Source organism: Rhea americana, unplaced genomic scaffold (assembly GCF_003343005.1).
Source record: "Rhea americana isolate MKP2758 unplaced genomic scaffold, rheAme1 scaffold_517, whole genome shotgun sequence".
In the NCBI taxonomy this organism is placed as follows: domain Eukaryota; kingdom Metazoa; phylum Chordata; class Aves; order Rheiformes; family Rheidae; genus Rhea; species Rhea americana.
The window spans coordinates 161,653-179,434 of NW_028186665.1; the positions used below are offsets into that span (position 1 = coordinate 161,653).

At 41.3% G+C, this 17,782-nt stretch overlaps 1 protein-coding gene across 1 annotated transcript; it reads right to left on the bottom strand.

Annotated features, from left to right (window-relative positions):
- Window positions 1–3,048: 3,048 nt before the first annotated feature.
- On the bottom strand, window positions 3,049–17,378 carry LOC146588395 (KN motif and ankyrin repeat domain-containing protein 1-like; the record flags this gene model as incomplete). Its single annotated transcript, XM_085318082.1, has 8 exons — window positions 3,049–4,041; window positions 4,771–4,869; window positions 7,356–7,556; window positions 8,082–8,224; window positions 10,946–11,165; window positions 13,708–13,795; window positions 15,416–15,619; window positions 17,270–17,378. Coding segments are annotated over 8 exons (1,127 nt in total), but the record flags the coding sequence as incomplete, so codon positions are not given.
- Window positions 17,379–17,782: the final 404 nt, after the last annotated feature.

Below are 17,782 nucleotides of genomic sequence, written 5' to 3' on the forward strand. Positions count from 1 at the left end.
ACAGCTGGACAACGATGACAATATCATACTCGGATATACTGAGAGTCACTCATAATCTGATCTGAACTGAAAAGCAAGACTGGTAGTGTTGGTGACAATGGTGCTCAGTACTAGCGCTGGTATGCATGGTAAACCCCTTAATCCTAGCACCTGTGATAATGCTATCCAATATTAGTAGACAAAATTAAACTTGACTTGCAAAGGGCACTACTGGATGCAAGCATTCTCAGGAAGCTCCCAACTATTTTCTGGGAAAGGGGCTGACTTTCACAGCATGAACTGCTTCAAGTGTCAAGTTCTTGGCAACAGGAGGGTCATCAAAGAAAACAAAATGTTAAGGGAGTAATTATTATTTCCTTTTTTACTGCTTATACTGCTCAATCCACTACGTGTCCCCTAATAGAATTTTAGACAAAAGATTATTTTACTGGCTTTATAGCAAATAGTCTATTTATTCTATACTTTTCACTTGTATTAACCAATACATGCAAAACTTTGGTTGCTTTTGGCAGTTTCACTGACTACATGGTGCAATGGCCTGCTTTAATATGCTACTAAAACTGGGGACACTTTGCTTTACAGGGGATTTAATCCCAAAACAATAGTTCATAAACTTTTGTGAAAAAGTTGAGTATTACACAGAAATGCGGAGTYCAGAGCTTAATCTGACATCTTCTGAGGCTCTAGAAGGCCCATGCTGTGCCAGCCCTTGTGTTCACCAGGTAAGTGATGAAGAATTCACCACTCAAGCCAAGAATTCTCACTGACATTATTATGTTTCTGCTGAGACTTATGATAGTCAAGGCCATTAGCAAGAAAGTATACCAACTCTTTACCAAAGGAAAAAAAAATGTTTCCACATTCCTCTTCCAACACACATATCCATGGTTAAAAATGCATTAAGGTACTTCTAGGCAACTGTATCTGTGTCATTAGATACCTAAATCACTAGTCCATTTAAACCCTGCAAGGACAGCCATACTCAGAATGCCCATTTATTTCTGGCAGGAGACACCGGGGACCTGCAGGAATGCAGATGCTAATAGTCATGGCCCTTTACTCTGAAAACCTAAATTCACAGGCTTTTTAAAAAAATTTTAGTCTTAGACTACAATACAAATCAATATGCATATGCGCAGAAGTACTGTACTGAGGTAGTAGTGCAGTAACAAAGATCTTTGTTTAAAAAGCTATTTTAGGAAAAATCTGTAACTGTGTGGGGACTTTTATATGACCCACAGGCTTTAAAATTGCTGTCATGAGATATAAGCCAGAGTCAAAGGTATGATTACTGATTTCCTTATGGCAGGAAGCACAACTAAACAGTTTATGGTCAAACCAATGCTAAATAAAAAACATGTTCTTGGTAAAACAGAAAATAGAAACTTGCTCAAGGTCCAAATACTCTACTGGCAATACAATATTTCTTCAATAGATAGGAACTCATTCCATTGGATAAGGATATGCATTTATAAACAAGTAAACTGGATTTTCTGTGAGATTAAAAGCATACATAATAGAACAATATTTCTCAGAGTGGCTAAAGCAATCATCTTTTTCTCTGCTTCCTCAACTGGCTTTGTGTAACACCAGCACAGAACATGTTTTTAACTCACAACAAGAACAAGCTATCTTGGCTTCTTTTTGCTTTCCAAACCATTATTCTAACTGTGGCAAGGGTGACAGATGAACAGTCATAAAAATGGAAGGAAAGCCACACTTGCCCTGTCTATGCACAAAAAAAGATGGGTCACAGACAGTAGTGAGCATGTCTCTCCTGTCATCACATGAGCTTCCTGGGRTAAAAGCAGTTGTAGGGGTGATAGAAAGTCATTAAGGTTTTCCAGTCTGACCCTAGCTTTTACTGCTGCAACTTGGTGTATACGAGTATGTTCCCTTTCTGCAGTATTTTGGCACTTCTCAGCACCAGAGAGCACACAGAGCAGCTGTCAGCAGCAATGCTCCCACTCCGTGCCCCCACCACCTCATGGGAGCGAAGTGCTGTGAGATTTTGCTCTCTGCTTTGCTTTCTACATCAGAGCTGGTAACAGATGCAGAACAGCTGTGAGGAAAAGCAAGGTCAGAAAAGTGGGATTCACATTTGGGCCTGAACATAGTCATTTCAGCTTGCTGTGGGAGTAAACTGCGGAACACCAAAGCTCCAAAGCTTGCACACATAGGCTTCACCCTCCTTGTAAACAGTGCTGTGGGCTTTTAGCAGAGCTGCCGATGTCTGAGAAGGTAAGCGGTCTTTAGAGGACAAGAGACGCAGAACGCAGTAGGGATGGAACAGGGAGATCAGACTGGCGTTATCATTCTGGTGTCATTGATACCAAACTCTTATTCCATTGAGCCTGAAATCCACCCAGATCCTAAGTGAACTTGAAATTCATGAGGAAGCCAGTCTCAGTGTCACATGCTCTGTGTGATGGGCTTCTCTGGGACTGTTACTTTGAGAAATGTCCCCGTGGTGGCAGAGGCACCTYGCCTGTTCCTCCATCCCACGGGTTACTCCCTTGCACCAGGAGGTACTGGCCTGGTACAAATATCAGACTGCATCTGCAGAGGCAAACCACACCAGCTCTGACAGAGCTCATTGGAACTTCATGCAGCCCAAGCCATCTGCGTTTGTGCCAGCTGGAAGGAGGATGGCTTCAACAGGTCCCTGTGCCAAGGGGACTGTGTAGGATAACCTGTTTAATAAAGAGCAGGGAAGAGGAAGGATAGAGAAGAACAGGATACAGAAGAACTTTCCAGGTCCYTTGAAGGAAGATTCCTCTCCTAGTTCAGCAAGTGGTCCAACCTCCACAGCAGGTAAAACACCAGTGAAGGCAGATCATCTGAGCAAAGCTTTTCACTCTGCCAGTTAGCAGGAAAAATTGAATTTGCGCACCAATGCTGCGCACAAAAGCAACATCCCCCCCCCCCCAAAGTTGAACTATCCAGTCCTCCCTGCCTTGACTTACCAATCTATCCTGCTTCACTACTGCAGTTGTAATTCACAGCATTTTGGGACGATGACAAATCACAAGTAAAACAGAAGGGGAGTAAAACAGCATAATGAAATTTTATTCTGAAAATATGGCAAGAGTCTAAGGCACTTCAAACATTTAAATACACATGACTAAAGTGAATGTGACAAGGTAATAGCATTCCATAAATATGCACCGAGAACTACACTCAATTCCACTCAAGGGGAATATATAGCTGGTACCTCTAATTTTATTCTCCAATAAACATGTATGGAGCTTATGGACTGACATAGTTAATAAAAATATGGTAACAAGACACGTAATTCTTCATGTAGTTTTTAATTATTAAGGAATATAAAATGTTGAAAATACTGTGCGAGTTAATCTTATAGATACTATTATCTTTAATATAAAAAGTTATACGTTATCCCCAATAAGCAACAACTTTCATGAACTTCAGACCTGACAGAGGGTCTGCTCTCTATTCCTAACCCATCCACCCACCAGCTCAAGCTCTGCGGAGCCAACTATATAAGCAACTGCAACTTCTGAATTTCAAATAATTAAAAACATCAAAATCATGTTGGAATGAWATTTATGAAGAAGGTTACTGTGATAAAGTCTAGGCATAGCAAATATAAGTATGTTTTAGAATGATTAAAAATATGCCACCGGGACCCTTCCACGGATAGCAGTAAAGTTCTCAAGCTGTATATGACATGAGAAAAGACAATATACAGCAAAGAAAAACAGTATTTATGCCAGTATGTGGAAAAATGAGTAAGTGAGCAAAAGAACAGTTCTGGCTAAGGGTCTTAGCCATCTACTACCTAACTATGTGCTTGCTTCAGGTTTACAGTTTTCTATTTTTAGCACTAGATCTCTGCTTTCACTTTGCTGGTGAGTTCAGGCACAAGACAATTACATTCAGTATCTGTCTCAGTAAAACAGTAACAATTAGCAGCTTAAAGATGGCATTAAGATTTTTACAGATATTCACGCATTACTACTCAAGTGTGGCTCTATGGGTAGGACCAGGAGACGTCTTTCTGCTAAGCCTAGGAGTGCCCTAGAAAAGAAGAGAGGAAAGAAAAATTTATCAAAGAGAAATTAATCTAGCTAACTGAATGAGAAGACAGCAGTCACAAGCAGTCTGTTCAATCCCTTCCCTTCTACTGCACAGATTTTTAAAATTTTTGTTTTCCCTCCATTTTGGGAAGAGGAGTACTGACTAGCATACAGCCTACTACCTCAGAGTACATACTGTTTACACAGTGAAACATTTAGCAGAAGCTCATCAGAAGAGTGAGTCAGGGCTCAGAGAGCAGGCGGATACTTGACAGAGCACCTAGGACAGTTGTAACCAACTTTGTTTCAGTGACTTGCTCAGTAATTAGCATTGCAGTGATGCAACAGCACCTCTGCACACTAGCCAGTGTTAGTGAACTATCTTCAACTCAAGAGAAAAGGGAGGAAGAGATATCCTTCAGCTAGTGACCAGCCCATTGCAGTCTGAATTTTAAAATTTACATTTTACTTACCAGCATAAAAGTTGTTCTGTGGATAAATGCGAAATTTCAYGTGCTGTACTGCTCAATAAAGAGCACAACTGAGTAGCTGAGAGAACCAATTCTGCATAAAGTGGTAGCCCACAGAGTACTCTAAAGTGCTTTCTACCCAGATAAAGCAAGTCAAATGAGGTGTTTTTCATTTCTTATTTACATTTTTCTATTATGTTCAGAAACAACAAGTTAAAATGTAAACTACATTCAAAATATGTAGGAGGCTTCGTACTAACCGGTGACTGGGTTTTGGAAAAGTTGACGTGGGCATAAAGAAGAACGGCTATGTCCTTATGTCCAGCTTCCAGGGCTATAGAAAGTGCTGTACTGCCATCCTGAGAGAAGGAAGGAAGAAATATGAGAAATTATTGTTGTTTGTGCGCTTTAGCAGATCCCTCTAAAGCTCCATCAGCCCAGGGACAAGGGAAGTTACTGAAGTGAAGGCCCTCCTGCTCAGACAGCTGGGTTAATTTAGAGTCCTGTTTAATTTCTTCTAAATTATAATTAAGTGACAACAAGCCTTGTGCTGCTGGTTTATGAGGCAGTCCAATTGTCAGAGGCCTCATAATTTCTCTCAACGAGAAGGCTAGATTATTGCTGAGCAAGAATGAGCATGCCATTATCACAATAATGTTACATGTAATGCTGTGTAAGACCAGCGATTTCAGGAGATTGGTCTGTCTGAGAGAGACTACAGTGCCAGTGAAGAGTGGAAGAAAGGGTAAGGGAGGGATAAATATTAATCAGTTATGATAATTGTTTTGTTACAGCTCCTATTAACACTAAGAGCAATTGCGTTTCTAATTCCAAATGCTCCTCAATGGGAGCCTCACTACTAATAAATGGACTTTCCTGTTCAGATAGTCACCTCTGTGTCTGAGGAAACACTGTTTCTTTCAGAAATCACGGCTGTTGAGCCTGTTAGATGCGCTTTTGCTGAAAGGTTAATTTATTTACCCACTACTTTCCCTTTAGACCCCTCACTTGGGGGGGCAAGAGAAGGCCAGGAAGAGGTGGAAGTCAGAAAAACTGGGCTGTGAACTTCTGAGCTGCCAGCAAAACGCACTACTAAGAAGCTGCCACCTCTCSCAACTCTTTCTTCCTGGTGTGCTTCCCCTTCCAAAACTGATGCATCACGTGGCTACAGCACCCTGCTCTCCCATGGCTTTTAACTCACGCGGCAGGAAGCTACAGCCGCAGCGCAGCATCGCAGTGGCTTGCTGGCCCACCGCCTGCCTTTCTAGCCCTTGCACACAGAAGTTTCCACAATAACGTCAGCATTTGAAATGACCTCACAGCAGCCACCTCCTGTGCGGGCTCTCTGAGATGAGCATGTTTTCCAGCCCCTGCTGTAGCACTGGTTATTAGAAAGGTCAGCACCAGTTTAGAGAACTTTGTTTCCAGCACAGGACACAATGAACAACATCCAAGTGAAAAGCCTTCTCATGAGACTATCAGGAGCAATTATAAATAAATCTAATGGTGCTGAGCAGACAGGGAGGCAGAACAGCTGGCCACCGCAGTACGATAAAATGCACTACAAATACTACACAGTCAATACTGGGAAAAGCAGGAAATTCGTAGGACAGAGAGGCCGAGTCATTACCAGAGTGCACAAATCAGGTGGACGAAGCCCAGCATCGGTCAGCAAYCATGCTAACTGGAGAAGCGCCAAAATTACACTCCGAGCAGCTCTGTAAATGCTAAACACCTCAGAGTCTCCCAGCACAGGCAGACCCGTTAAAAATGAGTAAGAGGAAGACAGGCTGTGCTTGGATAACAGTATGAAACTACCTTCAGGAATAACTGAGTGTCATGTCTCCCACTAAGATTTCAACTATTGACTTGATGATTAACAGTGCTACTGTGGTACTAGATAATAGCATCCAGCCTGCAGTAACGTAGATCACCCTAAAAAAGATCTGTTACACTGAAGCCTTATGTTTTTCCTCTGAGGCCAGCTGTTATACACTGCTTGCACTGGAGGACAATAAAACCAGCAGCAGCTTCTGAAGCAGGCAAACGAACAGAAAAAAATTGCTCTGCCTTCCTAGGACAGTTTCAACAAATAAACACCCACCACCCTCCCAAATTCAAAATCCAGGCTCCATTTCAGCACTCAATGGGTGATGGCAATAGCATGAACTGAAAAATATGCAAGAAATGATGTTGTTACCAAGAACACAATAATACTCAGCCAAGACAAAAGCTATGTCAACATTTTAAATCTTGAATTTGATCCATTGATCAAATGCTGGCTGTTTACAGTGTAGGCTGCAATGATCTTTGCAAACCAAGAAATATGCAACTGACACAGAGGTCACAGCCTGCATCTGTTTACTGTCAAGAAAATTCAGCTTAATGACCGAAAAATTGAACCAGTACTCTCAAAAGTCATAGTGCAACTACCTAGTGAACATCTCATGAAGAAAGTCTTGGGACTGATATTTGCCATGAACACAGGAAAACAACAGAGCAAGGCCATTAAGCCACCAAGTAAAGTCCTAACGAAGAATTAGGAAATTCCTGGGAAATGGGGAAGGGATATGAGAAGGAAAGATGTTTTTTACAGTACACCTAATGCTAAGTACAAAAATTACTGGTAGGGAGTCTTATTAGAAAAGCAAAGAGAGAAGGCAAATAATCACAGCACTTCCTACAACTAAGCAGAGGATTCATGGTTTAGTACTCTGGGGTTATGAGTCAGAGTTTCATGTAAGTAGATTTCTCCAGCTCTTCACCGAATCAAAAAAGTAAATCAGATAAACATTCCAAAGTGGAGAAACCGTATCATGAAGCAGCGTCTGGAAAAGCAACTCACATTGTCCTCCAGGGTGCCATTACACCCAGGCTGAGCCAGCAAAAGTTTGACTATTTCTACATGTCCATGTTCACTAGCACACATCAGAGCTGTGGAGCCCTCGTCATCCTGGATATTGACATCTGCACCACAGGCCAGCAAAGCTTTTACCATGTCTATCCGCCCATGACTTACAGCCAGCATCAGAGCAGTCTGACCAGCCTGCATAAAAAGAGAAAAACCCAAATCACCACACAGGCAATCAATGACAAAGCATGTACACTTTTTTTTTTTTTTTTGGCATTGTGCTTTTTCTGGAGAAAAAAAAGGGTTGTTTTCTAAAGGATTGTCAAGTCTCTGCTTGCTGTTACTGAAATACCTTTCATACATGCTATATTCTACACTATCACAGATGTTTATTAAATTAGAGCTATTCCTACACAGCTTAGAAGGAACTAAATGCTATAGACTTTGTAAAAGCCTCCCAAAATTCAGTAACGGCTTTTTCATATAATACTTAATCTTCATTTTTCTTTTTCAACTGCACCCACACCTGAGGCTCAGCTGCTCTTCCAGGGCTCTATTTTGTAGACAGCAATCCAAAACATACATGGAAACATCAAGAGACTATAGAGAGCCACAGTAAATGAGTGCAAGGGCTGCACCAATGGAGCAGCAAAGGGAACAGGGACTAAGAAGTGAAAACCGAGTGAGYTGGAGTAGTGTCCTGCAAGCTGTTGGACTGACCTGGCTGGCTTTAGCATTCACATCCCCACAACTGAAGAGCTCTTCCACTATCCTCATGTCCTTCTCCGCTTCCACAGCTGCAAGTGCAGCCAGCATGATGGGGGTATAGCCGGCCTTGTTCTGGTGATTTACGTTACAGACATCTGCAGAGGGATGAGATAATTTCTTTGGAAAGCAGAAACCCAAAAAACAGCAATTGTGCTAATGAACTGAATAAACTGTTAGCAGAGCAGCCTATAAAAAAAAGAGGCAGCAACTGGTCTGATAATGGAAGCAATTCAAGGGAAAGTGGAGAAGAAAAAAATAAACAGGGGTGCTCTTGAGCCAGAGACAGAAAAGGATTCTCTTCTGTTTTGCATGAAAAACAAGGGAGGACACAAAACCATTTTATGTGACATCATTTAGGCATCGATTTGTAATTTTAAAAGCCAGTTGTGTGAAATTTGACAAGATCATCAGATAAGAAGGCATCCTTGTGTCCAAATCCTAGAAATACAATTACGTATTTCTTTATGTTCCCCTCCCGAGGAATCTACTTTGCAAAACAAGAGAGAGTCCATCAATATGGCAAACARAAGTGTTACTTCTCAGCACATTTTCTTGTAACTGATGCCATTTTAAAGCTCTGCAAGTGTACTTTGACATGTTTTGGGCTGTAGAGAAGACCTTCCAATTAAAGACTGTTCCCAGCTCTATAGACTATTTGACTCTGAACAATGGCACTCTGGGAACAAACACAGTCTCGTTCTCTGACAAAGTGCCAAGAGCTGTCAGAGTTCTCCTTTTCATTCAAGTTTAACCCACTATTCCTAAAATTCTGCAAAAGTCCAGCAGGGGTTATTACTTTACCAGCCAGTAGGGCTTTGAATGCGCTTATCATACTGGAAAGCAAGGGCACAGACTTACATACACAGTATCTGTAGACTAAGGATTAAATTGTATCACAAGTATCTTAATAAGCAAAAATGTTACAGGAAATTCTTCAGATTTATTGCCATTTTTTAAAGTGAAAAGAACCCTTGTAGAAGCAATACAAGTGCAGTTGTAAGAAAATGCACATTTTTCTGTGTTCTACAGCTGTTACTTGTGCTACCTATAGCTCTACCAGGTAGAGCTATCCAAGCTCACTTTCAAAACTCACTTCTGGGTGGCTCCTATATGGGAGCCACTGAAGCAGTACAGAACACTGCACTCTGCTAAATGCATTACTTAATGAATAATTAACAATTAGCGAATGTGAAGTCCCTCTTCCCTGACTGCATTACTTCAACACAGATGTATTTCTTGAGGTCACAGTTCAACTCCTTTTCTATATGCCTAAGGAAAGGATAAAAGCTTTTTTTTTCTATATATCCTCTCAGTTACACCACATGAAAATAAAGAAAAGCTTCATCTCATCTACCCTTGCCACCAAACACACCTCTCATGCTGTTTTCTTGAACCAAAAATCTGCATGTGATACGCACACCGCATTACACAGGTGGCTGTACTGACCATTTAGACATTTTCCACAGGAAGGCTGTCAAAACCTGATGGAATTTGCCTGTAAGCAAATACTGTCCATGTGACGGCTAGCATTCTCGTCACCTGGCATCGGCCACCGGGTTTTACACCTCCAACCACTACTAACGCTGCTGTTAACCACGACAGTAGCTCAGGCTACCCCGAGATCCTCAGGGAAGGAGAAGGATCTCTCCTCCTGCCTGTGTGGCAGGGCTCGGTCCCCACCTGGTGCTGTGCCCCCTCCCACCTTTCAGCTCTGCTGTGCTCCTGATGTTCCCTGTGTTCCCCCGCTGTGACTCACCGCTCCCAAGGGGGCTGCGTCCAAACAGGCCCAGAGCTCTCAAAGCGTTTGCCCTCCTGCTGAGGAAGGCTTTGCATGCCTAACAGACATGCTGGATTATTAAAGTTTAGATTTGTACCATCAAGATCCTTGCTTATCTTACRTTTCCCCTTTCGGGCTTATAAACTTTGCTAAGCTTGCACAGCAACCCGTTTCAACTGAGCCCCCCATTGGCCTAGTTAAGCCCCACAACCAAATTCCCAAGGAGTAACAGGTTTTATAACTACTTTAGAGTAAGAAACTCAAGCCAGGGAGCAAAACTGCACTCAGACAGATCACATCCTGCTCCTATTTATCTATGATAACCTTCTGTTGGTTGCCTACCAGGTTAGCAGCACATGGGGAGCAGATGCTGTGCGGTCTCCCTTCTGCCACTACTCTCTCCCCATGCGTGTTGCAAGGGGATTGAGAAAAAGAAACAACAGCAAAAGCAGCCAGATGAGGTATCATCACCTTGTTCATCTAACAGCGAAATGCTCCTTCATGGCAGAATGACATATCGTTCCAGTTCATCAACAGGGCAGCACAGACTTACCAAGGGGGTGGTCAGAAACAGCCTCTATACTGCTTAGCAAATTATGGCTATATYTGAATACTGAACATGAATACTAGTATCTGAATGAATCTTACCCCATCAGCACCCTACCGGTAGCAGCAACACAAGGAGTTGAGCGGCAGCTGCACAGCTTCCAGAGAAAACTGTTAGAGCCAGGCACTGCTCAAGTTAGCCTACAGTCCAAGAATCAAGGGTCCACCCGTCTGTCATAACCACTGGTCAACTCTGTTCACAACTTACTTTTTTTTTTTTTTTTTTTTGTAACTTCTGCAAGAGCTGTCACCACCATCTCTAAAACTAGCACCAAAATCAGGGATTCCACACTATTCATATTCAAGTGAGCCACCATAAAACTGTTAATACTTAAAATACTCTTCTGCTGCAAGAACCAAACTCATCCTCCTGCTCACCAAGAATTTCACCTGTAAGGGGGTGAGGGGGGAGAACAGCAAAGAGCCAACCTACTTGCATCCAAAAGGAGCTTTACAATTTCGAAGTTAGAATGTGAGACGCTGTAATGCAGAGCTGTGTTTCCATTTCCATCTGCCATATTGATTATATGTCTGAGGACAGCAGGAGAGATCTCTTCAAAAGCAGTTATGTAGTCTCCAACCATTTCAGGAACAGCAGACTTCTGACTTGAGACACGAAACCACTCATGCTGGATGGTATTTAAACAAAACCTCTGCCAAAAACAAGACAGAAAAAATTAACATATGCACATTCTATTTAAAGGATTTTCCATCCCACAAGTCAGCAGTGTAGGAAGCCAAGCCTTTTTTAGTCAAATGTGGGCAGAAAGTATTCAGCTTACAAACAAGATACAAGATCTGATGCTTTTCCTCTGAGTAAATCTCTCTACAATACCAATTGTTTACCTCCTCCCATTTCACTTCATTTTCAGTACGTCTTCGATAGAACTAAATTTTAAGATGGGACTACTCCCAGAATTAACGGATATCAGATACAGGTGAACAGAACCTGAACCATTTCCGTAAAATACTTAACCTAGTCTATAAATCAGTGATGCATCTCAGAATAAGAGCAATGGAAATTTCTCAGGAGGTAAAACAATGTGCATTGCTAAGCCAATTAGACCCAATCCTGAGGCAGGATTCATCAAATCCACAAAACAAAAAATAGGAGAACCAGCTGGAAAGCAGTTCTGCAGGCAAAGAGCTGGGCATTACAAAGGATGACAACCTGAACCTGAGTCAACAACATGATGATGATGGTATCTTCATGATGTAAAAGGCAAATACTATATTAGGGTGAATAAATAAGTCTACAGCTTGAGGGCATGTCATGCAGTCCCTTCTCTCTGCCTAGCACTGGGTAGGCAACTGCTGGACTATATTGTCTGGTCTGATCACTGAATGAAGTCCAAATGTGTTCAAAGGTAAGCAGCAAGGATGATTAAAAGTCAAGGAAATCTGACCTGCAGGAAAGATAGGAAGGATCAGCAATGCTTTGCTGAAAGAATAATGGGGCAAAGAAATGCAGTAACATTTCACAGTGTAAAAGGCTGTTGCAAAGATAAAAGAAAGAACCTGTTCTTCATGTCAGGATGGATGGCTATAGCTGTGATGGATTTAAGCTGCAACAAGGTTAGATAGTCAGGAGAAACCCTCTCATTTTATGGACTGACTGGGGAGGGTTGGGAGCCTTTTCAGCTAGGCACCAATCTATTTGAAACAATGCAGGTTCAGCAGACTTCGCCGTGAGCTGTTCCTGACAGCTCTGATTCTCTGAGCCGTTATTACCAAGCTGGAAGGACCATCACACCCTGCCCCTGCGTGACCACATAGGTTGTGAACATGCAGAACCGAAACACAAAAGTGGTCTTACAGTGACACAATAAAAATAATTTGGTTTTAGAAATTAATGAGCCCCGGAATGTCACGAAGACATTATTTTTACAGGCAAGATATCACGTGCATTAGAAATAAAGGATAGACTTTCCTTTTATTCAAGCATTCTGTAACAAGACATCCCAATAAGCAAGCAGTAACTCCTCCTGGTGTGAACAGCAGCTACAATGGAAAAGGCTGGGATAATTTATACAGATCCCTGACTGTACTAAAGGCTAATCTTTTTGATCAAGAGCTCCCTCTAAGCAGAGAGACAGAGAACAAGAGACAAGAGCTGATCCGTCTGCAGTTTCCAGCTACAAAGCCCCATTTGTGCTGGTGAACACTTGAAGAAAGTAACATATAAATTTAAATTACACTTCCAAGAGAGAAATTATCACCTGATTATGCCTTTTTTGACACTTTCAACTCCCACTTCACCTGAAACATTTGTTGTTTGAATGCCAGAATTGATCCTGAAGGATTGACACAGCACTAGAAATCACTTCTCACACTTGTATTAACCAACCTTTCAAAATGTTTCCTGGCCCAGAAGCGCCAGAATTAGACATACACAATTTTAGTGTCCTCAAAAGCTGTAGATGCTCTGTGGCAGAGGAGCCTGGCACTGGATTATTGCATTTAACATCACAGCACCACTATCACAAATGCAAAATGCAATCTCGTACCACCAAACAGAGACTGGTATTCAKCTGTGTTCAGAACGCCCTCACAAAATAACATGGGCAATTCCTACATGCAGCAAACACAACACTATTTCTTTAAGGTTAATATTAGCAATGAATCCTCCTTTGTCTCTTTTGCACTCCATTAAGGATATCACGCACAGCGAGCAAGACAGAAGCAGCATACATTACCATGCTCAGAAAGAGGCAGAGCACATTCAGTTTCAGAACAGACTTTGTGCTTTTGTCACTGAAAGAAACTGTCTCTCCACTCCATGCATTTTCTTAAAGTGAGGCGTGTGTGCAAACTACAGCTGTGCTAAAACAACAGCTACAAAAACAGTAGAGGAATGCTGGGGGAATGCACTTTCACATCACTATTTTTGTACGTGTGCCTTGAGGTGACAACAGCCCAGCACAGGAAGCACAAGGATGCTGTTTAGAGAGAAGTCTCCTGATCTTAAAAGAAAAAAAGAAAAGAAAAAAAGAAAAAAAAGAAAAAAGAAAAAAAAGGGGGAGGGGAGAAAAAGAAAAAAGAATTTAGTAGCATAGCAGTGCTTCCAGGGAAGATGATATCCTGATATCCCCCTTCTGCCTAGCCACTGCAGTTCTGGTCCTGTAAAACAAGAAGTTACCCTCTCTGCAATTTCTCTGTTGTAGTTCAGGGAGAACTTTGCTTTGCATTGCTTACCACATCTTTGCTGGTACAGGCCTTGGGGTCATCAATGTTGTTCCTAAGTAGATGGCAAGCAGAGAGCATCTTTTCACTTAGTTCGTATCTGAGAAAGACAGTAGAAGACATGTCACACAGAAATTTTTCTCCTGTCAGGTAGAAACATTTACCTTTCAAAAATTAATGTGGGAACAAATGTTTCTAGGCAGGCCATAAACTGCCGAGATGCAGAATCTGTTCTGGCAGCTGCTCTCACCAGGGACTCCCTGAATGGGAAGCAGAACTGCTGCTGGCTGCACCACAGACCCAGGCACGGATTAAAAACATGCTTCCCAGATGTACGTGGGAGGATCAATATTAACAGGGAGCAGGCAACATTCTATTTCTGCATTTTAGACTTGCTAACCCTTTTTAGTGGAAATTTGCACTTATTGCTCTTACTGCAGAACACGTTTTATATTCTGTGTTTTGATTATTTGGTTACAAAGAAGAAATATTGATTACTCTTCTACCTAAACAGTCCTCGTGCCCTTTTTCACCATCATCTCTTTCTACATTAAATATTAATTAGACAGCTGCTTTGAGCACTTTAAAACTTGTAGCTCCTACGAATAGCCCTTAATTATATATTTCTGCATCTCTTTTACTTAGCAGATGATAATTACAGATGTGATGCTGCTAACCTGCATCTCCAGTGCAATATGATGTATACTAGTGTTTTCTTTTATTATTATTATTCTACTTACATAATTTTCCAAGCCTGTACACTTCTAAACATTTAGCAATCTCTGTGTCTATAAAATATCCCTTCACTAGGTATTTCACTGTGATCTACACTTTTACTTTCTTTTGTCCATTCACTAATCAAGAATGAGAAAAATACACTAAGCTACTGCTTTCCACACATCAAAAACATATGCCTTGCCTGTCAAATGCTATCTTATGTAGCTAATTACCCAGCAATTTGACAAGCAACTTGGCCATGAAATGCTGAATGGGTGTGATGGTGTATGGTCTCAGCGTTGCACTACCTCCATGCTACCCTCCATGGCTCACCAAGCATGGTCAGCTAAGGTTGAGATGACACCAAAGGTGGAAACATAAGATGCACTGCAAACAGGCTGTTGATCTCATGGGCACAGTTCAAGACTTGCTTATTTATCCAAATTTTTACAGACTATGTCATTAATGAGGCAATGTCTGCTTCCAAATGAGCACCACTTGTTATCAGAGACAGCCACTCTTGGCAAGAAGTAACTTGGGTCTTGGTGTAAGTGGATCGTTTCCACTGTTGGGGTCAGTGTTGGGAAGGATCACCTCTGACACGTTCTCACAGCTCACAAAAAAACACTTTGCCAGAAAGCCGTCTCTGGCTACCACTGACTGCCACATATGGTTACATTTTTAATATGTGTGGACAGATAACAGATTCAGGAAAGTATCAGATTCATACGTTGGGATCCCAGCTTGCCAAGCACAGTGTTTTTATAAAGCTTCCTGATGAACAGCTAAAATACGCTTTCCTGATAAGAGCTGCTGAGACTAAGTGTAAATTACAGTCTATAAGCAGGGCTGTGCACTCGTTCAACCAGGGAATCACTGTGGGCGAGCAGCAGCTGAGGTTTGCAGTTCCTCAGCGAGTGCTGAAGCAGCCCGCTGCTCACGGCGCGGAGCAGAGCGCGCTCATCGCTGTTGGGTGCACGCATCAAGAGGAACCACGCCGTACCTCTCCCGGATCTCCACCTCCTCGGCCTCACACTCGGGCAGGGGGACATCCCCGGAGCAGACCTGAGGGACGCCAAGCCCGGGTGGCCCCTGGTCCTCATGCGGTGCCCCAGCATAGGGGTACTCGCCGCCTTCGCACTCCTCCTCCGAGTCCGAGGAGGAGCTCTCCTCAGAGCTGGACTCGTCGCTTGACGTGGTCTCATACCTAGAGTGAGAAAGCGATGGGCAGAGCCGACTCTTTGCTTCACAGCAGCAACACACCAGTTGAAAGATGCTTTGGGCTGAAAGATGCTTTAGGTATGCTTATTCCTCCATTTTCCACTCAAAACCCTTGGTAATTTCTAATTAACCACCAAGACAGGTCAAAGGTAAAGAAGTTTGGGGGTTATTTCAAACACAGCTAAGAAGTGTTGACGCAAAGTAGACAAATCACTTTCCAAAAGCTTTTATCAGCAGATGGTGGCTGCAAAAAGCGCTCAGGAAAGTATACACGCACACAGTCACATAAGTTCCACTGATCCAAAATCTTAGCTCTTGACTAACAGAACAGCAGGAAAACACTGTTTCTGTGTAAGACAGAGCTTGCTGTTCTTTACTGAGGGGCTGAGATAATGCTGGGAAACCGCTTCTTATTGCAATGTTTTTTAATCTGAAAGAAGCAAAACTCATTTTTTAAATTCCTTCTTTAAATCTGAAAAACAGTGTCACTGTCAATCATGGTCTCTTCATAAATCCCTTCATGCTGACATGTTGTGTATTATATGCACACTGTAAAACGAAAGAATAAAAAAGCTTATTTTAACAGAAGTCTTACACTCCATCAAGTATTCCCTGGGGATAGCCCCAAAATGTTCTGCTCAGAGTAAATTTGTGTTATTGCCTTACTAGGTAGGTAAAAAGAGGGGAGCCAAGAAACCTATCTAATGACAAGAGCCACAATTTAAAAACTCTTTCCAGTGATGATCCAAAACATTTTTTTTGAGAGAGTTTAGTTGAAAAATAAATGATCCGGACAATTATAAAGCTGTTTTTATGATTAACTCTTAAACCTCAACAGCTAATAAGCTAAAGTACTAAGCCTATTTTTCTAATACACAATGATACACTAGTGACAACAGCCCCCCACTGCAAGTAATCACAATTTTAACCTATACGTATGACATAATTGCAGTATTTAGACTACGTATTGCACATGGCATTCTTAAAAAAGATAAATTAATATGAGGAACAGATTAGCAAAACTATATAAAAATTATTTTTTGGAAATATTAGGAAGTTCTCTGTGACATTCTCAAAATGGCAAGAAATATTATAAAATAAAATTCAAACAAAGAACTGTTGTCAGCATTTAGATATTTTTCATATTTCTCTGGCACAAACACAGAGAAGTTAATTCTTAGGCAACACCATCTCTTACCGTATTTCTTAATAGCACAATGATGCTCATGTAGACTGCCAAAGACACATGAAAGTTTTATTTACCAACATACAACCTGAGAAACATTTCCTTGTTTTTTTGTTTTTTTTGTTTGATTCATTCTCTTGTGTTAAATTTGGCTGTGACCTGATATGCAAGTACTTAAGACTGATTCCCAGTTTGACTTACAACCTCCACTTAAGACAATAAACACATACACACAAAAGACTGAGGGACGATTAAGGTGCGCTTAAATGATTAATTCTTCCCTCCTACCCTTCAGCTCAACAGGCGTGCCTCAGCTTAAAGTACAGGTAGCAGCTAAACATAAACTTCAAGGTTTTTTTTCCTTTTTTCTTCCTTCCTTTCCCAGAGTGAAAGTACTCCAATGACTTGATTAGAGAGACTCTCTTTGTTTTTTTAGGAAAGGCCACTTACCCGCCATTTATGCCAACAAACTGTAGGTTCTTCTTTGCATTGTTCAAATCTTTTTTTCCGTCCCTTTTCTTCATGATAGATTTCAGTGTGTTTTCATTATTAGCACAGACTGTTGAAAAGAGTGAGAAAATGCATGTATCAGTACAAATTTGCTGCCAAGTCTGGCTGCAGATGCTTCAGACAATTCTTCAAAACAAATAGGTTTCTGTTTAATTTATCAACTGAAGCAGCAGTTTAATAATAAATAAATAATCTTTTTATCATTTTAATCTTTAAATAATCTTTTTATACACACAGTCAGTGTGTTACATGCACACTAAAAATATAAAAGAACACTTCCAAAAAGAACTCTAGAAATAGGAAATAGAAATAGGAAATGCAGCCTAACTTTCCTAACCCGCAGCATGCTGGTAAGCTTTGTGATGCTTAAAGAAAATAGTCTTAGGAAAAGACCTTTTATTATTATTATTATTTTTTTTTTTTTTTTTTTGCTTTGCTGTCTGTGAAAGATTT